The 27,678-nt window shown below is 37.8% G+C and overlaps 1 protein-coding gene across 1 annotated transcript in view; it reads left to right on the forward strand.

Annotated features, from left to right (window-relative positions):
• Positions 1-2,087: 2,087 nt before the first annotated feature.
• The window catches only part of LOC143640364 (uncharacterized), a 70,203-nt gene continuing 44,612 nt past the window's right edge, over positions 2,088-27,678 (forward strand). The window contains exons 1-3 of the mRNA XM_077108206.1: positions 2,088-3,021; positions 7,349-7,416; positions 15,299-15,490. Of these exons, the coding sequence (XP_076964321.1) occupies positions 2,088-3,021; positions 7,349-7,416; positions 15,299-15,490 (1,194 nt within the window). The remainder of the gene's footprint in view (positions 3,022-7,348; positions 7,417-15,298; positions 15,491-27,678) is intronic.

The raw sequence follows: 27,678 nt of genomic DNA on the forward strand, positions 1-27,678 counted from the left end.
ATTTAAATGATGTTGAGAAAATTAAATCTATAATGGTGGAATCTCCCAATTCTTTGTTTTCATCTTTCCTGTGGTGCTTCTGCTCTTGATATTAGTATGTTAACTTTAATTTGCATTGTCCATACAGTTTCTTAAAACATAAGACACTTAGAATTGAGGAAATCACACATAGTAAGTTTATTTCATAAACTGATATAAGACTCAATGAAAGACTTCAGAATTATTAATGTACATTTTATTAAAATTCCATTATATAACAATGGTATATACAGTATAAAAATTTTATATAGCTAAAGGTTTTTTTAACAATGAATGATAGGCACCCTAAGCAAGTACGTATTTCGAATTATTCATTTACTGAGCTTCATTCCTTCATAATATAATAGTTGACAAAAAACACACCTCAAAGTGTTTTTGAAAAAAATGTTTGGTGGATTACTAACAATGCAGCATAGTAAGATTGTTATAATATTCAATAAGTTGTAGCTAAAATCATGAAATAGCACATACCATATTGTACAGGTTATATAAATGCTCTTATTATTTCTTCATTCTTTTTCACAAATATTTATCAGGCACTTACTCTATGCTAACTAGAAATAAGTTTATTATAATTATTTCCGATACTTTTAAAAAACTGCAAGACCTCATTTGAAAAGAGCAATATAGATTTCAGAAGTAACTACTGCTTCTCTAGTGAATAATGTGTATAGAAATCTGCTAAGGTCTTGGGGTATGCAAATTTATTTGAGATGCATCAGAGAGGACATATGAAAAAACAGTACTATTTATTATGTTATTTAAATAAAGTGAATCCATGCAAAAATAACTGAGAAAGAAGGGTGATATCGCTTAGAAAATGTACAAAAGTTTATAAACCACTTTTAAAAATCATATTAAAAATACACACAAAGAACTATAGATCCAGTTAAGAAAAAATCAGCTACTCCAGGCAATAAAACTACAGAAGATATCACAATATCAATACTTGAGAAATAGTGCCACTTGTTATCTGATCATATCACTCACTGAAACATTACCCAGGAGAGTCAGAGCCAGTATAAACACTCCCAGAACCATTTAGAGCACACTATTTTTTAATACCTCAGAAGTAAATGTTAGCTAGAACCTACTGACATACTAAAATTGTTTATTATCACAATGGTGAACCAATATATTCTGCTTTACAACTCTCCTGGCAGGCCAGAGAACAAGGTAAATTTATTATCTACAGTGACATAATGCTCACAAAGAGCTCTGTATTATTCATAAGACTGCATATAAATTATAAAAAAACATATTTTTATCCAGTTTATAACATTGTTTTATACATATCAATGCATTATGTTGTTGCCAGCAAAGTACATATTACTACTGACAGCTGTTGACATGATTCAATAAAGCCCTAAGGGGTTTCACTGAGAATCCTAAATCACTACTACTTTTTTTAATAAAAAGCCACTTCTATCTCTCACAATATTTAGAGGAGGTTTGCAGAAATGTGAGTGGTTCATAAGGAAAAAACTTGGACAGAAGCCCCAAGAAACCAGTGTAATTTTCTAAGTTTAGTGGGGAGGAGAGGGGGGTCTTTATATTAAAAAATAAGCCCTCTGTAGAAAATGGAGTCTCTCATGTGAAGATTAAAAAGTCTAATTTTGGAAAGAGAGTTTCTGTCAGACTTTGCTAGTATTTTATTTGGTTTCTTATCTTTCTCTTCCTGTGTCAGATGGTGAAGTGCCTAATTTTAAAACCACATTTTGAGATGAATGTCCTTTAAAAAGTTTAGAAATTTTTCTATTGACTTAGAATCCCTTTGCAGTTTTCAATTTTGCAAGTCATATTAAAGAAGGCAGACTGCATAACCAAATGTTTTTCTGATGTCTTCAAATAAATTTAATAATTTCTTTTTTTATTCCATGTTCAAAGGAATAATTTAATTACAATGAATAAAACATAGGTTGAGAGTAGTTGCTTCTTTTCATAAAGCAAAATTTTTTAGACATTAACAACTCCATGAATACAATTTTGAGCTGAAATATGGGTGGACTCCTCCTGCCCCGGCTGGCCCCAGCGCACCTCTGGCACACATGTCCACCCAGAAAGTTAAGTCATGGGGGAGCGAACTTGGTGCCTCTGAGGCCCCGCCCCCATCCACACCCCTGGCTCTGGCTCCCTGCCCCAGGCTCGCGCCCCCACCGCTGCCGACCAGGCTCTCATCCGCAGACTGGCCTGCTCTGCCGGAGCCTCCACCGCCCTACTCGCTACAGCTCCTTCCTGTCAGCCCTTGTTGTCTGGCGCCCCTTTTCTCCACCTCTGGCGCTGAGGAGGGCGGCTGCCTGTGGGGCGGGTCTCCTCTCCTCCTCCTTCTCCTTCTAGAGGCTCAGCTGGTGGTTGCCTCTGACACTCCCCTTCACCTTCACACACCCCCAGCACTTTCCAAGTCCTGCCTCCCCTCACTGCCCTCGGGAGAGCTGGAGCCTAGGCTGTATCCAACACCACACCAGTCTGGGCGGCATGCACTCGCTTCTCCAGTGGGGGCCGCACCTGCGCCCAGCCCCCTCGGCGCTCACCTCTGGCCTGCACCAGGGGCTGCAGCCTCCCCCCGCCTCGTGCTCTGGGACTCCTCTCCCGAGGTGCTGAAGCGCCTCCTTTCTCTCCCGGGACTCTGCTTCTCCCCCTCCACTTCCCGCCCTCCCCACCCCAAACCCCAACTCCGGAGCTCCATGGCGCCTCCAGGATGCAGCTCTCCTTTTAGGCACACTCAGGCAGCGGTGCCCGCACCCAGAAACAGCCCTCTTGGGGGTGCTGGTCTCCTCGGGGCTCCACGTGGGCACTCACAGTCCTGGGTGGGGATGCGGAGCCCCTGCCTACCTCCCACCCGCCCTCGCAGCCCCTGGGGAAGGCGCGGTGACTGGCTCCTGTTATTGGTCCCTCCGTGCTGGGTGCCCAGGGCGCTGACTTTCGCAGCCAAAGCAGTAGCTGAGGCTGCAGCAGCCAAGTTCTCTTGTTATAACTCCTCCTGTTAGCAACTCCTCCTGCTCCACTCCTCCCCCTCCTCCACCTCCTCCTCCACTATTCTTCCTCCTTCTCCTTCTCCTCCCCACCCTCCTCCCCTCCTCCTCTTACTCCTCTTCCTGCTCCACCCCTCCCCCTCCTTTTCCTCATCTCAGAACTTGCCGAGAGAGTTGGACCACACCATTTCTGGAGCAGAGGAGGGGGCTTGGGAGCAAGGCTGTCCCTCCCTCCTCCTCCCCAACAGTGACCGCTGCCAAGTCCTGTCACTGGGGAAAGGACAGGGCAGAGGAGGGGGCAAAGGTGGACTGAGGAAAAAAAAAAGAAATATGGGTGGAGGGCATAGGAGGTGGAGAGGTGAGGCAATTCTCCCTGGGCCATGGAAGTTTTTCAGTATCTCACCACCAAGTTAAAAGTAATAAAAATTAAAAAAAAAAAAAACTTATAGGAAGAAAAAGAACTTCTGAAGTCATCAACATTTTTCTTTTTCTTTAGTAACCACCTTAGAACCTAAAATATTTTATGCTGCTATCATCATCCAATGATGGTTCTGCAGTCTTATGGGGGAAAGGCATTTTAAAATTTATAAAAATCTTTCCGCATGATTTGCACTTATTCTTTTATTAATTATGATTTCTTTCTATTCTATCCTAAATATGATTTTACTAATGTCAATTTTCCTTTTTCCTCCATTAAAATCATTAGTATTCATTCAATGAATTCTTTTTTTGTTTTTTTTTTTAAAAAATTATATTTTCCATGAAAACTGAAAGCATCTCCTGTTAATACTCTAACCTGAGAACATAGTGACCTAAGGGAAAAAAAAAAAGACTTTTGTAAAGAAACTCAAATAAAAACTATTTAATTCAATAATAGTTTGCATCCACCTATACTTGGAAACTAATCTTTAACTAAGAAGTCAAAATGAGAAACATTGTATTAAGGACTATCTAATTTAAGATCTTGGATCTGCTGACAATGGTGTCAAAATGTGAAAAGAAGCACATCTAAAACTGCTGAGTCCAGCAATTAAAAACATGAGAGGATAGCAAGCCCTCAAAAACAAAGAAAAGGGGTCAGAATCTTCTGGTAGAGTGCTTTTCTAGTATGTGTGAGGTACTGGGTTGAACACTCAGCACCACATTAAAAAAAAAAAAAAACAAGAAACAAACTAATAATGATATTATATCCATCTAAAGCAACAAATAAAAATTTAAGAAAAAAAGGGACTGTGTATTAGACTTGTGTACCCTCACTACTTGTATATATATATATATATATATATATATATATATATATATAGAGAGAGAGAGAGAGAGAGAGAGAGAGAGAGAGAGAGAGTAAATTCTTTCCTGTGATGCTTTTTCAAGTAACTTATATTACAGGTGTGCATCACAATTCTAGAATCCCCCTAACCTTCTTCTTATTATTATTATTTTGAGTTGCTGTGAATTGCATTAAATTACTTGGGTTGATTTACATTGAGTGAGAATTTCTTTCCAATAATAGGACGTAACCCAGACAGAAGTGCATTGACACTTATCACTGTTTAAAAAGTTAAAGCAATTTGTGAATAAATATGTATATATTTTAATTTATGTAAATGATATCACAGTTAGTTTAAATTTTTATTTAACTTTTCTGTTCAATGGTCTTACAAAAAAAAGCTTGAGGTTTAAACTCATTAGCAATTTCCTTAGGCATCAACGTCCTCATATCTCTCACCACTAAAAAGAGACAAGTATAATTTTAATTTTTTTTCTATTCAAATTATAAATGAAAAACAAAAGTTAGGCATAGTGACATAGACCTTTAATCCAAGTGGCTCAGGAGGTGGTTGCAGGAGAACTGTGAGTTCAATGTTACCTTCAGCAAAAAGTAAGGCACTAAGAAACTGAGTAAGACTCTGTCCTTAAATGAAAAAGGAGGAGGAGGAGGAGGAGGAGGAGGAGGAAGAGGAGGAAAAGGAAGAGAAGGAGAAGAAAATAAGACCTTAAACAAATTGCAACTTAAAACTCTATATTCAATATATTATCATGGCTTGACACTATGAATTTATTAATACATACATGCACTTTTGGAAAACCATCTTAAAATTCACTATTTTTTTTCTTAAGTCTCAGGCATATCTCAGTTTATTGTATACAAATTTCACATTGAGAGCTATGGATTCATTGACATCAGCAAGATGAAAGGCCTTAACCACTCATTTTTATGTCCTAGGTGATGGAATACACTTCCTGGACATATTCTAACAGGGCCAAAAAACAGGAGAGACAGTGCAAATTGAGAAAGCTGGCATCTCCAACCCAGAACTGTACAAATGTGGGCATTATTTCTCACTAGATTCTAAGAACAGATCCATTCCCATTTCAGATCCCACATGGCAAACGTAAAGAATTGGTGTCACAGGAGGTGGATGGTGCAAGGTCTTCAGATTTTTCAGTACCCCAGACTCTACAATATAAATACATTAAAGGGAAACTTATTTGCAATTTTACCTGACCCTAGAGGCAGGACTGAGATATTTGGCTTTCATAATTTTGCTAAAATTCATACCAAATTTATAAGGTAGTGGGAGAATATTTTCATAATTAAAGGCATATATGTCTATAAATATTTTTCTATAGTTCAATACAGTTTTCTAAGAGAGTCAACAAAATTTTAATGAAGAAAAAATAAATCACTGTCTATAAGATGACTGCTGTTTTTCATACAACCTCTGCACATCATGTGATTTAAACCTGGCATCCAGCCTATAGTGAATAAATTAACTAATTATCTGTCACTAATTAACTCATTCTAAAACTTATTAACTCATATTTGGGATGGTCATCAATTTAGGCTCATTTCACCTGGAATCTTTGCTGCTTATGATTAGCTGATGGTTGGTAAATACACTGAACTTTAGAGTATAATCTGGCTGCCAATAAAACGCCCTGATGGTTTTTCCCCAAATAACTCATGATTAATAAAGTATTGTGGGCTTGTTCTCATGGAGGTATCAGTGTTCTGAAAGCAAAAAACGAAAACATTCAAATGTTTCCTGACCAGATACCTGACTAATACACTTTCATAGCAAACAGCATTACATAATTCATAAAAATAATAAGAGACCATATTCAAAGTTTTGGAAACACATTCTACATTTTTCTAGAGTAGGAGTAAAAACATATCTTCTACTTTCTGTATATAAATGAAGCTGAAGAATTGTTACATGTTGGCATTTATGATTATTGTACCTTTTACAATAGATGAGGTTCACATAGGTGTTCAGTGTGAAAGAATATTTGCTAAGTCTCACAAGAATATTTGCTAAGTAACTTTACTGGAATTCAAGTTAAACTTTACCTTATCTCGAAGCCAAAACTCACCACCTCTAGGTTACGTGAGTTATCAATATTTTCATATTCTCTTGGATGTTAGATAGTGACACTTATTCAAAAGAGCAGAATTTTTGTTTCTTTTGTACCAGAGATCTTACCCAGGGGCAATTAAGCACAAAGTCACACCTCCAGGCCCATTTAATTTTATTATATTTTTTGCACCAGAGATTGAAGTCAGGAGCAATTAAACCTGCGCCACATCCCCAGCCCTATTTTGTATTATACTTAGAGACAGAGTCTCACTGAGTTGTCTAGGATCTCACTTTGGCTGAGGGTGACTTTGAATTTACCATCTTCTTGCCTCATTTTCTTATATTTCTGTGATTATGGTTGTGTGCACCTTGCCCAACACAGTCGTGGTTTTTTTTGTTTGTTTGTTTGATTTCTTTAGTATTCACTCAGTTGCTGAAGCTGTCCTTGAATGTGATATCTCCCTGCATAAATCTCCTGAATCACTGAAATTACAGAAACACATCACCATACCGGTTCTTTTCAGTTCATACAAAGGCAGAATTGGGATGTCAAACAGAAAGAGAGCTGTTAAAATCACCCCATCTTAAATGGTGTCTTTTTTCCTAATATTTAATCATTGGACTTGTTTTGACACATAATGAGGAAATATTATTTTAATCAGGAGTCTGTTGATTCTCATTTTATCTATACAATTTGTTACAGTTCAAAACTTGATTAAATTTGAAAATATAATTCATCCTGTAAAATTTTTGTGCTTTCTCTGCTTTCTATTAGAACACTGGTTTTAATGCCTGTGCAAAATTATGATGAATTTACAGCTAGAGAGAAGTCAATATAATAAAATATTAATAGTATTAATTTTAATCATATTTTTGTTTCATATTTCTAACTTAGTTAGCAATATGAAGAATTTAACTTATAACTCCTCTATTCCTGAGTTATACTCCCAGATCTTTTTCTTTTTTGTTTTATGACAGGGTTTTTCTCAGTTGTCAAGTCTAAGCTAAAACTTTTGATCCTCAAGCATCAGAAACCTGTATCACCGGTATTGAAGTGCATGACCATGTACATGGCTATTTTGTAACATTCTTAAAGTTGAGTATACAAACTCACCTAATGATGCATTCCTGTAACTCTAGTTACTCCCAAGGATGAGGTACATTTTTTTCTATTTTAAAATTTATTCATGGTGACTAAGATGCAGATAATTGCCTTGAGAGAGCACACAACAGAAACCTTAAGTCATAGACTGTAGGATCTATTTCTAGTGAATAAAAAAAATGATATATATATAATATTGTGTTGCATAATCACATGACATTTTGTTTGTTAACAGCAGCACAATGATGAGTATGTAACAGATTTAGTTGCATATGTATTCTAGATGATTAAAATAATATTACTATGGCTTCAGTACATATGCTTTCTAAAGTTTCAGCTACAAAGCAACTGACCAATGATCATTTGCATGAATGATAAGCTTGTCTGGGTACCATCTGGAGGTGGCTTTTAGTAGATCTTGGTTGCTAAAATTTATTTCTACAGTAGTCTTATAATACTCTACATGCTGAAAAACTTCTTATCTTTTAACATTGCTTGGCTTAAATTTATGCACTGCTCTTAGGAAGGAAACACAAAAGCCTTTTTAATGACAGATGTACTTGGAAAATTGTCCCCACAAAGTACAGACGCTGTGTAATATCAACTCTCTGAAATCAAAGAAAGGAAATTACTTACATTCTTGGAAAGTGAAGCCACTAGCAGCTTTCTCTGAAAAATTATGTCCTGTGGCAACTGAGAGTATTTCATACAAAAACTACATTTAAATAGATGCTTATGAAACCAATAAACAAATATCACTGGGTCCTTGAAGATAAGGGAAGAAATCACACATGGAAAATACAGCAAGAAATGATTTTCCTGTACATTTAGAAGTGATAGATCCCAGACATGAAGTCAAGATCAACTTGAAAATTGTTAGTTTGTCTTCCTTGCTGTGGGTAATGCTCAGCTCCTGAGGAAAATGCTGACAAAACCGATTCTTTGCTAAAATAAAATAAAAGCAAAAGCTAAAAAAGTAGAAGGGAGTCAATTACCTAATATTTCTTTAGGCACAAGTTACACAAAAATACTGTCCCAAAATTTTGCAAGCTTTCATTTCAACTTTAAAATGTACTAGTTTTGACCATTTTCCATCTCTTCATCTTTTAGAAAATGCCCCTCTGTTAGGCTTTGCCATCCCGGGACTGGAGGTGTTGTTTTTATCCTTTTGATCTCCCACAGGTGGCCACAGGTGTCCCTACCTTACAGTGCCTGGCAGCCAGCCCAGAGAGAAAACTGTGGGGCTTTTTTGCTGTCACCTGGCCTAAGGTCTGCCAACTCCTCCCATTCTGCAGGCCATGCCCCAACTCACATGTCCCCTGAGATCCCTTCAGGACCAGGAGCTCCATACTGGAGTCAGTTTTCCCAATGAGGCACTTTCAGTGTCAGGGAGCAGATGCTGCACTCTGGTCCTTTCCAAAATCTGGGCAGCCTGGCCTCCAGGGCAAAAAGCAGGCGGCACCCAAAACCTCAGGAAATCAGGCTCAAATGCTGGTCCCTTCACAGTGATGCAAGCAAAAAGCAAGAGCCCTAGAACAGAGTGCAAGAGACACCACCAAGCCCTGGAACCTGCGGAGCCCAGTGATCTGGGGACGAGGCCCGGTGCATGGAGCCTGGAGCACAGTCCGCAGTCAATACAGGCCTCCTGCCATCTCCACAGAGGGGACTGGGAGCTCCAGCTTTCCCTGCTGTGAGGCGCTGCTGTCCTGAGGCCTGTCCTCCCAACCCTATGTGGGCGAGCTCAGATTCCCAAGGCAACTTGCTCACCTGGTGCCAACACTAGACCCTAGCAACCTAAAAGAAGAAGAAAGACCAAGAGAGGGACACTGCCTTCCCAGGACTGGGGACCTCGAGAAACCCTCTGTAAACCCATCTAGTTTGGTTGACAGGGGACCCAGCCACTGCTGCCAGGGCATGGTTCCCAGGTAGGCACTGGGTTCTTTTTCTTCGCTCTAGAAAGTCCCGAGTGCCAGGAATAAGACCCTCCTCAGCTGTGAAATTCTTCCTTCTGGTGCCCCCTGCCTGTGCCTTCCATGAGTCTCTCTTAATAAGATTATGTGACTTTTTGCACCACTTGGGGAGCAAGACAGAACACGTAGCCTATTTTTTAAAAATAATTTTTTACTTGTGGATGAACACAATACATTTACTTATGTATCTAATATGATCCTAAGGATTCAAACCAGGACCTCACACATGCTAGGTAAGTGCTCTACCACTGAGCCAGGATCCCAGCCCCACTTAGCTCCTTTTGAAACAGATCTACTCTGTTTGCATAAAAACAAGCAGGCTGGGGTGAGCAGTCATGATGCTGTTATTTATTTATTATTTCACCTTGAAAAGCACAGAGTGTTCAGCAACTATTAAGAATGAACAACTGGATAGTGACTTTGCAGGTTTTTTAGGAAGGCAGGTGAGCGCCCAATGACTGAGACCCATGTTACTTACCTGGAAACTGGGAAAGCACCAAGGTTGATCTTTCTTTGTGCAAGGCTGCCAATCATGAGGCCACTGCAGATATTTGTGACCAGTGAACTACTGAGCTGGGTGCCCAGCTGGGTTTGACACATTTCTGAGCTGACTCAATTCTTCTGAAATGATTCCTGTCTTCTGCCTCCAGCCAGAAAGTCATCTCAAAATATTGACTAATTTTAGAAGTGCCGCAGTCTGGCTGGGCACAAAATCACGAGCCACTCACAGCTTTGTAGATTCAAACAGCAATTATTCCCGATCACACACTGGCCCTCTACAAACATGTTCTGGGGAAATCCACATTCTCTGCCCAAATCCACACTGCCACTAGGCTTCTGTCTTCCAAAAATACTGTCTGAATCCCGTGAGAACTCAAGGAGAACTCAGGCAGCAGGATACGCCCTATTCCCAGAAGGAATAACCTTCTTAAACCGGGAACGCCCTAAACCCGGATACGCCCTGGTCCTTGAGCATGGTCACCTTACATGCAATGTCACTGCAAAATGTCCTATTTCCACGAGTCCTTCCACTAAGCAACATGGGGTACGCTGGCAAGGAAATTGTCATGCCTACTTGATTAATGGCTCCCAGCATCTCCCCACTTCTGATTAATTAAACAACAAGTAATGTGGTTTAAGGACCGTGCCTGGTAGGTTTTCCAATAAAACATATGATTCTTACCCGTCATCGGAAAACTGACCTTTAGGCGTCAGCCTCCTGTCTTAGGTTGATACCACTGCAACTGGATCATACCCGTCACTGACTACCAGTCCAGCATACAGCCACACTTGTGGAAAGGTCTATGCACCAGTGGGGGGGGGGGTTCTTTGCCTCACCTCTATTGGCCCCCAAATTTGGCCTTGGTGCCAGTGGGAGAGTGAGGTTAATATGGTTTAAGGACCGTGCCTGGTAGGTTGTCCAATTCAACATATGGTTCTTACCCGTCATTGGAAAAATGACCTTTAGGCGTCCGCCTCCTGTCTTAGGTTGATACCACTGCAATTGGATCATACTCATCACTGACTACCGGTCCAGCATATAGCCATTGGCCCCCAAATTTTAGACCATCACTAGCAGAAAGGAGGAGGATACAGAAATGCATGACACCAAGCCAATTGACGGCTCCTTTGGAAAGATTGCATCACTGGTGACAGCATCAGCAAAGATATACCAGCACTGCCACAATTAACATGGGGTGCGCTGGCAAGAAAATAAAAATTGCATCACTGGTGACACCATCAGCAAAGATATGCCTGCATTACCACAATTCGCTGCACCAAACGATAGTTACATATTCCAGGCAAGTTCTGCAAGCAGTTCAAAGCGGAGGAATCTATCAATATGTCCGTCTCCTCCCAAAGTCCATTTCCTCCCAAAGTAAGTTGACTCCTTGATTGAGCATTACTTGTTGAGTTATATTCATTGATGCATCAGTTTATACAGTTTACTGTGATAGCTATCATAGAAGCTGTAGTTTGGTTTTATCTTTGTCTTCACCGGCACTGGGACGAAGATAAGAATTCTGGCAATGATGCTAAAGAGACATTATCCTGAAAAGAATTATTAAATATAATGAAAAGGAAGGTGAAAGTAAGCAAACAGATCTGTTAACCTCCTTTAAAAACAATCCTTAACGGCTGTTTAGCTAATTTAAATTAAACCATTTAAATCACGTGAATAAAAAAAATAATAATAATAATTCGGATCCATTTTTCATGAGCGCTCCTCATACATGAAATATGGACATACACACACAGACATACAACACAAAACACAAGAGTACAACACATAAGACAATAATAAAGGCCTTGTAGCTTTACGTAGGTGAAATCTCCATTGTAATGTTTAAAAACACCACAGTCAAAAAATAAAACTGATCAGAAAAACATTAACCTAGGTTTGTATGAGCTCTAAAAATAAAATAGAACTTTATGATGTGGGAAAAATGCAATAATAAAATAGATATTGAAAAAAGCATCCTAGTTAATCACTGTCACAGATGTAAGAATGGCCAAGCTGGAGCTCTGGATATCAGCTGTTATGGATTTGAGTCAAATCATCTTCTTTTTGATCTGTAGAAATTGTTTTAGTTAATCTCTCTGGAATCCAAATCGGTTGTTGTTCTCCCTGTGCAAAAACACAAACAGATCCCCAACTCCAGACAATCACTGGATCAGGACCTTTCCATTGTCCTGTTAGAATATCTTTCCAAAGTACCTTAGGCTTATATACATTTTTTGGATACATATGTCTTTCCGCAGCACTAAGTCCTGATGAATCCAATTTTAAAAAAGTTTAGAGTAATAAGTGTTATTTTAAGTTTATCTTTGGGGGATATATACCTCTTTCCAATTCCCTCTTTTTGTTTTAATGAGTACATTTTAATTCTATCTTGAATCTCTGTATTTAATAGTTGCCTTAGCTTTTTGTATTTTTTATCTGAAATACCTTTATTTGACATTTTTAACCATTTTTATCTTGTTTCTATCTTCTAGTTTTCTTTTAAGGTTTGTACATACACCTTTAGTTGTTATTTTCCTCCTATTTTTTTTTGTTTCTACTTTGTGGGTTTAAAATTCTTGTCTTTCTACATCTTCTCTATCTTTCTTCATCTTCTTTATCTTTTTTCTTTTTAACTTTCTATACTTCTGTCTTTAAAGTTTTTTTACTTCAAATTTTTAGTCTTCTTTATCTAAATATCTTTTATCCTATTATCTTCCCATTTTCATGCTTTTTTCCTCTGTCATGAAGGCATCTTAACAACCTTCAATTTAACCTTTTAAAGCCTTTTAATTATCATCTATACTGTACTTTTAAATGTACTTTTTCACCACCTACAGCTTCACTCTTTTAAACGAGGCTTAGATTTTGTTTAAATCACTTAATGTTAGTTTACATGGCTGCCCTTCAACTACAGGCCTTTTTTACTCCATTAAGAAGCTTTATCTCAATCTGCCATGTACAAATACTTTTTTTTTTCTTTCTTCCTTTCTTAAGCTTTTAAAGTAAGTCTAGTTTCCTCAAAATCTTTTTAAATGGAATTTTACAACTTTTTATTTTACCACACAGAGATTATCTCATCTAGAAACATTTATGTTTCTATTAACCTTTTATATTAAAATTTTTTTCACATCTTCAATCTTTTAATATCTCTTTTCTATCCATTAACCCTTTTTATAAATTTACATTCTGAAACAACTCTTATAAAATTTCTGATTTAGATAAGTTATCCAATTTAATAAGATAAAATACTTTCATGTTTTTTATGGTACTATAATACAATAATTGAAACCCAACTGAAACTTCTTATACTCTTTGTATATAAATTAAACCTGATAGAATCTTAGCACTTAGTAACCTTGTTTTGGCAAAGACACAGACCAAAGCAATATTAAACTTTTTTTTTCATTTACCAATTTATGAAAACGCACATAATGTTTAAATATATTACCTTATGGAACTTAATAAGTAAAGATTACTTGATTTTATATTTAGTAGTTGATATTTTAACACTTTAGCTTTGTAAATTAATCAGATGTCTGTAAAAACCAAGATCTTAGACAATTGTAGTAAACAGAATTAGCCATATCTTCCTTGTTGCAGAAAAATCTTTCTACAGGATACCATGATGATCCCATTGATATACTTAATAACTCGTCTTTAAAAAGCCATGGGCTATATTTTTGTATTGTATCATCATATGCCTTAACTGTTCTTGGTCTTACTGGGGTGCCTCCTTTCTCTAACAATTTCTCTTTCTCAGGGGCGAACAACTTCAAACCTTGAGTCAACCATTTTCCCCAGTTTGCCTGAGAAAGTTCTAGAAACAGGCAACTTGAAATAAAACCAAAATAAATTAGAACAAGAACAAATTGTTGTTTGAAATGCTCACCCATTCTTTTGCTCTTCTTCAGGGGCAAGCAATTTTACTTACCTTTTCTTCAGATGTTCCCCATATGGGCCGCCAAATGCTGCAGTCTGGCTGGGCACAAAATCACAAGCCACTCACAGCTTTGTAGATTCAAACAGCAATTCTTCATTCCCAATCTCACACCAGCCCTCTACAAACACGTTCTACGGGAAATCCACGTTCTCTGCACAAATCCACACCTCCACTGGGCTTCTGTCTCCCAAAAATACTGTCTGAATCCTGTGATAACTCAAGGGGAACTCAGGCAGCAGGATACTTCCTATTTCCAGCAGGAATAACCTTCCTAAACTGGGAACACCCTAAACCCAGATTGTTCTAAACCGGAAATGCCCTAAGCCTGGATCCGTCCTGGTCCTTGAGCAAGGTCACCTTACATGCAATGTCACTGCAAAATGTCCTATTTTCATGAGTCCTTCTACTAAGCAAAAAGGGGTACGCTGGCAAGAAAATTGTCATACCTACTTGGCTAATGGCTCCCAGCACAGAAGGAGGAAAATAAGGTTCTTATGCTGCCATTCAGGTCCAAGTCTTCTCCAGGGAATCTGCTAGGCCTGCTGTGAACCTCCATAAAAATGGTCAGGAATTCACTGACAAATTTCAAAGTAGCTGAAATGTCATTACTTTTTGTATAATTTTGGATTGATTAATAATAGAATAAATGACACAAACATGACAAAGGTGGAAGGTATTTAGCAAACCTCTCATTGGCAATCGTTTCTTTATTCAGTATTCAGCATAGAGTCAAGCAGTGGTTTACCTATCAAGGCTTATTGGGGTGGCAGAATATGGCTTAAGTAAGGATCTAGGTTACATAAGCTTCATTCACCATATCAATTTTCTCTCAAAAGCTTACAACATTCTTATCATGGACATTCATGCCATCCACATGTCCAAATACAAAATGTCAAATCTTTCTTTTCTGAAGTCAAGATTCTAGTTTTTAATGCTTCATAGTCCTGCCAGTAAATGTTTTTCCCTCCTTGGTCTCCTTTTTTTTATATTTGCTTTCTATTTAAAAATGAAATAAAATAGACAAAGAAAAAATTTAAAAAATATATTCTGAATGCCTATATATCTAACATTTCTTTTTGTTTTGAAAACATAGGACTTGGTGGTACTTTACATTCTCTCTAGATTAGCCTGTTCTCTAATTAATAAACCTTGATTAAACTTCCAACATATTCAATGACAACCTATATTTTGTATGTAAAAGGGTGTTGAGATAAATTCTAGCTGTTTATTCTTTGTTGAGAGCAAGGACCAGTCAGAATGACGCCTGGCATTTGCCAGAGGGAATGTTTGAAAGGTGACAGGGAATGTTTGAAAGGTTATGGCAGGGAACCATTGAGATGATGATTTGAGTTAAGCTATATCGAATTGCTATGATGCTGGATTGATTGCATTGTATATTTGACCTTTACAGTCAGGCAATGTGGTGACTGTTGCTGCCTTGGGCGCCCGATACTTTGAAGTTCTTGCTCTACTTTGGACTTCTCCTGGGGATTCGCTGAGGGTTCCCATTGATTGGGAAGTGCCGGAGGAGGGATTTCCAGTGTGGGGGTTGCTGGAAGGGCCATGTGAGTGGCGTTGGCGAAAAACCATGTGTGCAGTGCCAGTGAGAGTTGAAATAAAGTAGTTGCTGTTTGAACCTACAAGGCTTTGTGGCGGCTCGGTTATTTGTGCCCAGACAGACTGCGGCATTTTTTCTTGATGTAAACTGTGAAGTGTATAAAAAATAAGTCGAAGCAAATTACTCTAAATCTTTTGTCATTTAAAATGATATACCTCAGCCAGAGCAAAGGAATCTACACAAAAATACTTGCACCAGCCTGGTTTCAGACCCCCCACACACACTAATGGAGCAGCTGACCCCAAAACAATAAGCCCAGGAAATACCCTATTCACATTCTGGTTCCATGCTAATTACTCAGCTGGGATCAGTGCAGGGAAATAGGCAAATATCAAAGGTGCCAGTTTAGCTCAAGACATTATCAGCATATTTTATCAATTACTATTGCTGGGAGTATTGTATTGTGGGTGGAATAGTGTAGAATAACGTAAATCACCAATACCCTGAGTGACCTTCCAGAGTCCGGGCCCAACTCTGCTGACCACAGTAATAACACCACAACTACCAATTGCTCCTAAAAGAAATTTGTTTGTGCACTGTTTCAACTTTAACAAATTTTGTTCGAGTTACTATGTTCTGAAGTTTAAAGTTTTAGATGCAAAGGCGACGGGGCATGTGCAAATATCTGTAAACTGCAAACAAATAAATTTGCATTCTTTTCTAGGACTTTTATGGACTATAATTTCCAACAGTCATTCACAAAAGAGGTTAGAAAAAAATCCCTGTTTATTCCCAAGGAATCTTTACACAATACTTTTACACTGGCTACTTCATATAAACTTGCCTCAGGGATTTAATTTATAAATCAAATGAATTTCCTACAGCCTGAACATTGCTGTTGTAATGGATATTATAATAATGTAAAATTGTCATGACTGGTGAAACTTGCCTGAATCCTAGAAGTTCAGGAAAATGAGGCAGAGGAATTGGTAGTTTGAAGACAGCCCCATTCAGTTAACAAGGCTCCCAGAAACTTAGTGAGAGCCTGTCTCAAAATATAACATAAAAAAGACAGTGAATGTGTCTCAGTGGAAAGCACCCCTGGGTTCAATACTCAGCACCAAACCAAAAATTAAAAAAAAAAAAAAAAAGGATTCAGGGTACAAAAACATGTAAAAAATGTTGGCAACGGCATAAATTTAATAAATATATTTTTGATAAAAGTGTTAAGGTTCTTTAAAAGCCCAAAATAAAAATTCTACATAATTTACTAGTAGTAATTTGGGGTACTATCACAAGGTTGTACATGCCTGTACTCTCTGTGGCTTAGAAGGGTGAGACAGGAGGATCTCAAGTTAGAGACCAGACTCAAAAACTTGGCAAAATCCTAAGCATATCAGTAAACCCTGTTTCAATAATAAATAAATAAATAAAAGTGGTGGAGACTGGATATGTATCACATTGGTAAAATGCCCATGGGTTACACCCTTGGTTCAATCCTCAGTACTGCAAATTAGTAAATAAATAAAATAAAAGAGAGAAAGAGATAGATTTAACTTGCATGTAATTTAAATTCAAAATAAAAAAAAATATGGGTATATATGTAAAACAATTGAAATCTTTTTGCTGAAGATATTGCTGCACTTCTATTTTTATTGTATCTTCATTCACAGTATCTAATAAAAGGAAACAAATTAAATGCCTTTTAGATAAAAGGTATTATCAGAAAATGCCTTCCAGCTGCAAATTATTCAACTAATGCCTTTAGAAACTACACACTTAAAATTAAAACTGGTCCCTAGAAGGCAAGACTCAGATACTGGTGTTTTTTAAGTACTCCAAGATATTTGGTATCTGTGGGCACCATTTTTCAGACTGTTCTAAAACTCAGAATGAGGTACATATGGGAGGTCAGGATGAAACCACAATATACAGTAAATTCTTCAATGGGTAATCTTAACTCAGACACTCTAATAGAAGAAAGAGTTTTGGAGATAAAACTAGATTCTCTGTTTCACTGATTTCTGGGTTATGGATTCAATCCAAACATATATTAGAAAAGACTTAAGGCTACTGGTTAAAATGTATTTATAATAGGCATTGAAAATATACCAAAGGCTGGGTGTGATGGTGCAGGCCTGTAATCCCAGCTGCTGGAGAGGCTGAGGCAAAAGGATCAATTTTCAAAACAGCCTTAGCAAAAGTGAGGTGCTAAATGACTCAGTGAAACCTTATCTCTAAATTAAGTAAAAAATAACCCTGAGACTGAGTCTCAGTAGTCCAGTGTTCCTAAATTCAATCTCTAGTATCCACCATAAAAAAAAAATATGTACCAGGGGGCTGGGGCTGGAGCTCAGTGGTAGTGATAGACCCAACCTGATCTTTGCTTAAAATTGGGCATCTCGCCACAAAACCATGAAAAGTTAATTTTGGCTTTACTACAAATTACTGCAAATTTTGAACCTGCTTGGAAAGCCTGCCCATGCCTTGAACTCACCCATCCCTGGCTCTCTGACCAGATAGTAGCCCTCTCTGAAACTTAGTGACATCTCATAAATATTGGCCTTCTCTGGCCAGACAATGACCCTCTCTGAGGCTCTAATGGTCCTCATAAATTCTGATGTTGGGGCCAGCAAAAAAATGTAAACTACCATTAGTGTGATGCTTTTCAGAGTTCTTTTATCTGTAACCCCCCTTTGTGTAACTTTCTGGGCTATAAAGCTAGGCTTCAGGAAAGTTGGGGTGCTGTCTTGTTCCCACCGTTTGGGAGGGAGAGGCAGCCCAGGCAGTCGAAATAATAAGCTTGCTTTAATTTGATTTTAATTGGAATTGGTGGTCTTTTCTTGTGTCCTGTTCAAACAGTAGCTAACTTGTCTGGCACTTGGCTTAATTCTCAGCACAACATATAAGTAAATAAAATAAAGGTCTATCAACAACTACAAAATAGTTTTTTTCATAATGTACCTATTTGTTGACAGCCTGTGACCTAATTTGCTTTGTACTTCAGTTTTTGAGATGGAAGTTGGCCATGCATGGTGGTGCATGCCTGTAATCTCAGCTGCTTCAGAGGCTGAGATAGGAGGATCCTGAATATGAAGTCAGTCTCAGCAATGGTGAGAAGCTAAGCAACTCAGTGAAAATTTTTCTCTAAGTAAAAATAAAAAAAAAAATAAGGGTAGGGATGTGGCTCAGTGGTAGAGCACCCATGACTTCAATCCCGGATTTGCCTCACAAAAGATGGGACTGGGGATATAGCTCAGCTGGTAGAGTGCTTGCCTTCTAAGCATTAGGCCCTGGGTTTAATTCCCAGTACCACAAAAAACAAAAAACAAAAAAAGGAAAGAAAGAGCGAGATTGATCTTTCATGTCCTTTGAATTCAAGTTAGTCCCACTTTTATTTTCCTGCCACACCAGAGAGAGGTGTTTACTGAAATGTTTGTAATGTTTCTATGTGTCAGGGCCATTTTAATTAAAAGGTCTTACATATGAAAACAAAATGAATTGAGGACCTTTATTGGGACACATAAACTACACTACCTCATTTAGAAGAGATTAATTCTTTTTAATGTCACCTAATTTTATTCTGCTTTATTCATATGTAAAAAGCTTGGATTGTTGATAAAGATGGTGCCTGGAGGGGCTGGTAATGTGGCTCAAGTGGTAGAGCACTCACCTGGCATGCGTGCAGCCCAGGTTCCATCCACAGCACCACCTACAGACAAGATGTTGTGTCCGCTGAAAACTAAAAAAATAAATAAATAAATAAAAGTAAATAAAAGAATTCTCTCTCTCTCTCTCTCTCTCTCTCTCTCTCTCTCTCTCTCTCTCTCTTTTAAAAAAAGATGGTGCCTGGAGCATTTCTCTTCAGGAGCTCAGGTCCATGACACTGAATAGCGTGAACTTTTAATGGCACAATGGCACACCTCCAAATCTCCAAAGTGGCGTGAACTCTCAGCCAATAAAGAAGTAAGAGCTCACTCCCCCTTTTTCCTCTCATCTCCCGTTGAGCTCATAAATATCAACACCCTCTCCCTCTCCCTGTCCCCATCCCCCTCCCCCTTCCCCCTTCTGTCTCTCTTCTTCCCCCATCCCCCTTCTCTTCTGTGACAGGCCTCTACAGTCCTGCTTGCTAAGTTTATGGAGCAATTCTGCCATTCCTACACAGAAGATAAATCAAATCTTTTAAAAATGCTCTCTAGTTCTTGAAGAAAAATGAAATGAAATATGAGAAAATAGTCATTGATAATTTTGAAAGTGGAGTTTTGAGATGAAACAATATTTTTCACTTTGCCAATTGCATCTGGGTGCTTGTCTCACAAATTTTGAAGAATATAATCTTTTTATTTAAGCAAGTCGAAATAGAACTCCCACCATGTGGGATGGGGAATGATACCAGATAAACTCATTTTTGTGTGCCATCTTAAAAGTTTACAGATGTTTTTCAGCAAACATGGAAAAAATTATTTAAAATAGGTTTTAGAAAAGGCATCCTGACTACCTTATGGGTTCATTTTCATCTTTACCGTGACCCATCATTCCTCTTGCAACTTCACCACTGGACAAAGGACTTTGTTGAAGGTATTCCCAAAAGTGGGCATTAAGGTTTTTTTACATTTGAAATAGGCCTTAATTGTGCTCATTAGCATATGTTCCAGTTAGCCTCCAGCTGCATTAGAATGAGGTTCATTATTCTAATTACACTGTAATTTTACTATCTCTTCTATTTTATACTAATTCACTATGAAAAAAGAACCCTGGATTTAAATATGTGAACAGAGAGCTAGAAAACTAGAGGTTTATTCTCAGACCTAGGAAGAGTTAAGCTTCAGTTCTGGAATTTATATTGTTGTTCTGAATTTGTGATACTGCTTCCCCTACATTAAAAAAGCTCAGGAGTCATGAGGAGCATTAAGTTAAAATCCAGCATCAGCAACTTAATGAGGCCCTAAAAAACTCAAAGGGATGCTGTCTCCATATAAAAATATTTTAAAAGGGCTGGGGATGTGATTCAGTGGCTGAACACCCTTGGGTTGAATTCCTGGTACCAAAAAACAAAACAAAACACCAAAACACACACACACAAAAAAAAAAAAAAAAGAAAAAAAAACCAAACAAACAAACAAAAAAAAAAACCCTCCATAACAAGCTATAAAAGTACAATCTCTCTTGTGCATGGACATAGCAAATGAAGTTGGGGTTCTCTTCAGATAATTATTCCAGTCTTCACCACACAATGTGGGAACATGCTGGACTCATGGCACATGGATGCCCAAAAAGGGCTTTAGAGACAAGCTGAAATCACCATACAATTATGGAACAAAATGCCCAGGTTTTTAACTGCTGATCTAAGCTTCACTAGACTAGTAAGGGTGGGGGATGGAGGTTGATCTGCCACAGAGACCCTCTGAGGAGTCCTATAAAAATGGCCTTAGTTCTGAGCCTACGCAACTCTATTTTAAAAATTCTAGTTTCAAACTTGCAGGCTCACCAGGCACACCCACACAGAGCACTCCAGTATGGCCTCAAACAAGTTATTTCCCCCTCAACCTGATAAATAGAGTGAAGCCCCTAGCAGGCTCTCCTAGCCTGATAAGAGAGAAAGGCAAAAATATCAGGGTGGAGACCACAAGACAAGATGTTTCTGACCACAGGGTAAATGATAATGAGAATCCTGATGGTAGATGAAGAAGATTGCAAGGGGGGGGTCAAAAAGCCCAAAATTTTATGTAAATAATAGAGCTAATGAACAGGGATTCAGCCAGCCAAAACAAGGATGCACTTGAGATGGAGAGCCTTATGAGGACCTGACATCCCATTAGTTGTCTTCATTTCCTGATCCTCTGTGTAATACTCACCACTCTACAACTCTATGCCCTTGTCTGGACCCTGGTGAGAGCTGCAACTTCTCCCTATCATCCTCTCCTCAACCAGTCATCTGCTTCACACCAGGAAAGCTCTGCCTTGGTTTTTGTCCTGATCACCCTGGTCTGAGTGAGTGTGCATATGCTGGACATATAGCCTAAGGCTTGAGTCTTTTGAACTTAGCATGCAGAGGGAATGTCTATAATTAGCCTGTCATTATTACGTGTCCTTTGCAGTGCTTAGAATTAATTTATAATTGTTAGCTCTGAATGGATTATGTCTATTGTAGGACCTAGCATAAAGAATTGTTGTTTTCTTGATTAAGAACGTATAGAGTGAAATTATGTTGAGTAATTGAATGACTAAAGCATTGAAAGGGGCAGAAGTGCATAGAAATTCTTTATTTCTCTCCTGTACTGCATATATCACAATTGTTGCCCCCTCACAAGTCCCTAGCCACAATTTTCATTTTCCGCCATTGCCACTCTTGCCAGCTTCTAACAACCTACTTATACAGTCTCAGGATAACAAGGCATGTAAGGGTCCGGGGAAGCGTCGGAGGAAGAGACCACCAAGAGACTGACTTTATGCAATAAGCAGAAGGGAGTTTATTGAGGATCAAATTCAGCGTGCTTAGGTTCCAGGCAGGCTCGCTCAAGAAGGGAGAGCAGCCCAGAGCCCTGAGCAGAGGTCAAGCAGTGCTTAAGTACACTTTTTGGGGAGGGTGGGGGTTTGCATACATCAGAACAAATCATCATGAGGCACGGGAAAATTGAACAACAACTCTGAGGCATGATTAGTACATTCATTGGTGGGAACAGATTGGACAGGGGTGATTGGTCACTCCTAAGTGGGTTACACATTCAAAATGATTGGTTTTAGGGCCTAAATACCTATGTGACAAGCTGCACAGAGTCCTAAGCTATGAGATAACCAGAGAGTCAGTGGGAATATTTACTGGGCAATTCGGGTATTGTCCTAACAGCTACAGGTATTTCAAGTTTTGGGGATAGCAGGGGAACTTAACAATACTTGGTCTTATACTTTTTAACCCAAGCCTTGTAGCTTAAAAAATTTTACCATGCCCGGTCTTTTACACTTTAACCCAGGCTCCAACTTTGAAGCAGCTTAGAAATGTTACCCTTAAAGGCACATTAATCATTTTCTTGCTTTCAGGGTTTTTAGAGTTCTCACTGTGATTTGTTTTCAGCTTCTCCTTAGCACAGAAATTTGGGCTCCTGATCCATGACCAAAAGCCTACAAAATAATTAAAATAATATCACCTAAGGGCTGGGGATGTGGCTCATATGGTAGTGCGCTCACCTGGCATGCGTCCGGCCCGGGTTCGATCCTCAGCACCACATACAAACAAAGATGTTGTGTCTGCTGAGAACTAAAAAATAAATAATAAAAAAAATTTTCTCTCTCTCTCTCTCTCTCTCTCTCTCTCTCTCTCTCTCTCTCTAAAAAAAAAAAAACAAAAACAAAAAAGAATGGCACTTAAGAGACTTATTGGACAAGTCTTCAGGCACTGACTCCAACGTAAGCCTAGTGGGCCCAGAATCAAGTCCAAAAGGCAAGCTGGTCCTTTTTCATTGTTAAAAGACTAAGGATCAGGGCTGAAGATATGAACTTAAATAAGATAAATTAATATACTTTATATAAGATATCTGCTGTTTTCCAGATATTCACTGTACCACATATGATTAAAACCTGACATTTTCCCTCTAGTGGGTATATTGTTGTCTATAACTGTACAAAAAGTCACTCTAAAACTTACTAGTTCACATTTGGATTGAACTGCATTCATCTGCAATATTTTTGCTGCATATGTTTAGCTTTTAAGATTACTGAACTTCAGAATGTGATCTGGCTGCCAAAAAAAAAATCACCCTGAATCTTCTTCACATGATATCTCAGAATCTAATAAATTAAGGTGAGCTTGTTCTCATTGAGGAGACAGTGTTGTAAAAGCAAAAGCAGAAACATTAAAAAATATTTCCTTACTAGGTACCTGACTAGTACTCTTTCATAGCCACAACTTTATAAAAGCCATAAAAAAAAGAAGAGGAGCCCTGACCCAAAGTTTGTAGAATGCATTCTGCATTTGGCTAGAATAGGAGTAAAATTACATTACTGAATTTCTGTACACAGATAAGGCTAAAGGACTACTGATATTATGTCACTAATTCTGCCTTTTGTAATAGATGAGGTTTATACAGCTGTTCAGTGTCAAAAAATATTTTCAAAATCCAACAAGTACTTTGTGTGTGTGTTTATATGAGTGTAGTGCTGGTGGTTAAACTGAGAGAATAAATATTGCTGAGCTATATCCTCAATTTTTTTCTTTTCTTTTTGTTTATTTTGAAACAGGATCTTACAAAGATGCTTTGTTGTGTGCCCACAATTTTTAAGTACATATCAAGATAGAATATGCCTGACACAAAGGCAAAACTTACCTCCTTTAGAAGCGATGATCCATCATTATTTTTAAGTAGTGACACTTTTAAGTAGTGACATTTATTCAAAAAGGGGAGGGAGGTTACACACATATGTGGCTCATATCAGCAATCTTAATAATTTGGGAGACTTAAGCAGAATAATCACATTTTCAAATTCAGCCTAAATAATATGAGAGGACACTAAGAAACTAAGCAAGACTTTGTGTGAAAACCAAATATAAAATAAAATACAATTTAAAAATCTGGTGATGTAGTGGTTTAGGAGAACTACCCTGGGTTAAGTATTCATTCCTCTCACCTTAAAAAAAAGAAAGAATAAAAAAAAAGAAAAACAAAATTTTTACATCTAATGAACTTTTAATTCAATGGCGATAATATGTTTGAGAAAAACGTCTAAAGCTTATAGCAAGGATTTAAAATAAACTTGGGAAATTGCTGAAAATTGAATTGAAAAATCAAGAACAAGCAATATTTTTAAAATTTCTTATCAGGAGTAATTTGAAAACAGCCATATTTCATTTCAGTCATGATGAAAATGCAGGATGCTACGGAAACTGCAACAAAAGGACTGTGTCTGTATCACAAAAGTTTTGTAAATGGAGAATATGAAACACTACATCAAAAAAGTGAGGGTGAGACAACATTAAGGCCATAGGTGTAATCTAAAATAAATAATATACTTAATCTCCACTATATGAATTTTATCTGGGAGTATGTCTACAAAACAACACAATACTCCTTGCATAAAGCAGAGGATTTGTGACAGTCTCAAATTAAAAGTGGTTTCACATCTCTGGCTGTTGTGCAGGGGCTTATATCAAAAAAGAAGGTTTGGGGCTCAAGCAGTTGAACAAAGATGTGAGGAACTTTTGGAATTGTAGGCATGCTACTTTTGAATGCAGCAATAGCCCATTACCAACCTCTAGCTTCTATACCTCAGGCCCTCAAATTATTAAATATAACATTTTTTTTTATGCAGGTCAGACAAAGAAGGCATATCAACAACATTTTACTGATGTAAGAGCATGCTCACAAACAAATGTTTTTGACCTTGAGAACATAGATTCAATATGAGTGTTTATGACCTTGGTTACTTGCCCTCTGGAAGCCTTGCCAGGTACTAACATACTTGGTGTTTTTTGGTCCTTAAATGCCTCATGGCTTTGAGCATTTTACAGCTTCTGCTGTAAGGAGCAATGCTAACCTCTCCACTCTTAAGGTTCAACACAGAATGCTGTTTATCTCTAATTTCTACAGACAAAAAAATAATAATCTTGCTCTCTTGCCACCTGGATAAATTATTTTTTAAGTCCACCAGTTGTGCTTAAAAGGTAAAATGGGGTAAATTTGGATACCTGGGCTGGCCATGCCAGTTGTTCACTGGAGCCATTGGCTCCTGTTGTTTCATTTTATGCATCATCCATTGAATGGATTTGAAGGCCTTTATCCTTCTTCTTCTCCCCAGATTCAATCATAAGAATGGAGGTTGATGGGTATTTTCAAAATAGAGAGATCTTTCTCTACTGGATATACATTGGATTCCTATACTTGATTATCTTGCAATTTCTCATTCTGGTAGTCTCTCATACACTTGCATCAGTTTTTGCTGTCAGATCTATAGAAACCATTCATCCCATGACCAAAGCAGCTGCACATGACTCATTTGACTACTTCTCCAAATCATCTATGCCACTTCTGCCACTTTTTTCTTTGGCCAGGGGCTGGGGCCTGGGCTTCAGCAATTCATTGATAGTTCAACTTCCAAGGTTTATGTTTGCACAGAGTGCAGTCAGAATCCGTATTTCTGTTTACAAGGAACTAATCCCATTATGTCACAGCTCTCCGCAGGAGTGTACTGTAATTGGACTGAGGCAACAAAGTGTTGTATGCTTCTTCGTGTCCATAGGTGCTTCTACCCCCCTAAAAATCTCCATTAGTCTATCAGGACTGAGATATCTCTCACCTGCAAATATCCTAAAAATTATGCGAGTTGCTGTGTGGGTGTTGAGACCCAGGATGTAAAATTTTGGTCTCTAGCAATTGAGAGATGTGAGGAAGAGTTGGCAGTGTAGTCATGCTTATGCAGAGGTAACAATAGGTCCCAGGTAGTCCAGAGCATTCAGCCCTCAGAATCCTGCATCATTCCATAGGCCTTTTCATATATAGGCTAGAAAACAAAGGTGCTTGATCAATATTTTACATAGTGAACACATGCTCAGAAGAAAATGTTTATGACAATGAATGTATATACTTAATTAAGGTTTTTATTACTTAAATAAATGATAATAATATTAATAATTATCATAATCATAATAATAACAACAGTAACCTGTTGGAAGCATCAACAACAGAGTAGCTATAGCCATGTTTGGCCTTTCCAGTGATCCACCATTATAGGTTTCATCATCAAAAAATCTACACACCTGAAGTCTTCTGCAATGATTTATTAGCAAAGAGGTAAGAGCTCTGCATCCACAGGCCTCAAAAAATATGCTGTATTGTGATATGACTAAAACACAATCCCCCTGTCTAGGATTACTAAAAGCCATCTCCAGATGCTATCTAAAAAGCTCATCATTCTTAACACTTATCATTGATTAACTGCTGTGTGGCTGCATCTAAAGATATCATATGTATTGAAGTCATACTGATATTATTATATGGCAGAAACCCATTCCTGTGCTGCTGATAACAAACCAACTGCTATGTGATTTTGCAACACAATGTTTTGTATTTGATATTTTTCTTTATTAACTACAGTTAGAGCCTGCTTTGTGTGAGTTAAGTTTTGGCTGTGTACTCTGTATCTTATTCACCAAGGTTACATAAAAATAAAAAAAAAACACCTCATCCTCATGAGTTTAAAAATTTATTTATCATATAGTCTTCTTTTTAGCTATAACCACACCATAAATTTCCATAGGCTGTATGGTTTGAACCTAGTATCCTAATAATGCCAGAAGAAAAACAGAAGTTCAAACATATTGAGTAACATTTTCAAATTAAATCAAAGTTTAGGTAGTAAAAAATTGTCTGGATAAAATGGAGATCAACAGACTGTTGACAATATAGATAATGTTACCTTCAGTATACATTGAAATACGGGTTTCAATATTTAAACCTTAGGAATTAAGCCAGAATTAATAAAGGGGTGATTATAACAGCTGAGTCTCTACTTATTATTTCAATTTTGCCTATTCATAAACCAGGAAACAAGAGCCAATATTGTAATGCATGTCTGTAATTTCAGTAACTCAAGAGGCTGAGGAAGAAGGATTTTAAGTTCAAGGATAGACTCAGCAACTCAGTGGGGCCTTAAGCATCTTTGTGAGAACTTGGCTTGTCTTTAAAAACAAATGGGCTGGAGATGTGATTTGTGATAAAGTGTTCTGAGTCCAGTCCTCGGTACAAAAAAATATTCTGCTTTTTTGTGCCACTATCTAACTTCTAAGACAATAATGACAGATTGATAATTCATGTAGTATAGAGGATGTGAGTTGTGGCATTGGGGTCACATAGAATTGATCGTGAATTCCAGTAAAGTTGCTTAATATTCAGAAGACCTTTCAAATATTCTTTCACATTGAACAGCTATGTAAACCTCATCCATTACAAAAAGCAGAATGACACCGAGTGTCAACATATTAGCAATTCTTTAGCCTTAACTGTACACATAAAGGTGACAATGTGTTTTTACTCCTCTTGTAGCCAAACTGCAGAGTATATTTCCCAAATTTTGGATCTGAGCACTTATTTTTTGTGTGTGACTTATGTAAATCTGTGACTATGAAAGTGTATTAGTCAGGAAACATTTTTTAATACTTTGTTTTTACTTTCATAACACTGTCACCTCCATGAGTATGAGCCCACATTAATTTATTTGATTCTGAGAAGAAGGGTGCTTTTTTG

Source organism: Callospermophilus lateralis, unplaced genomic scaffold (genome assembly GCF_048772815.1).
Source record: "Callospermophilus lateralis isolate mCalLat2 unplaced genomic scaffold, mCalLat2.hap1 Scaffold_197, whole genome shotgun sequence".
In the NCBI taxonomy this organism is placed as follows: Eukaryota; Metazoa; Chordata; class Mammalia; order Rodentia; family Sciuridae; genus Callospermophilus; species Callospermophilus lateralis.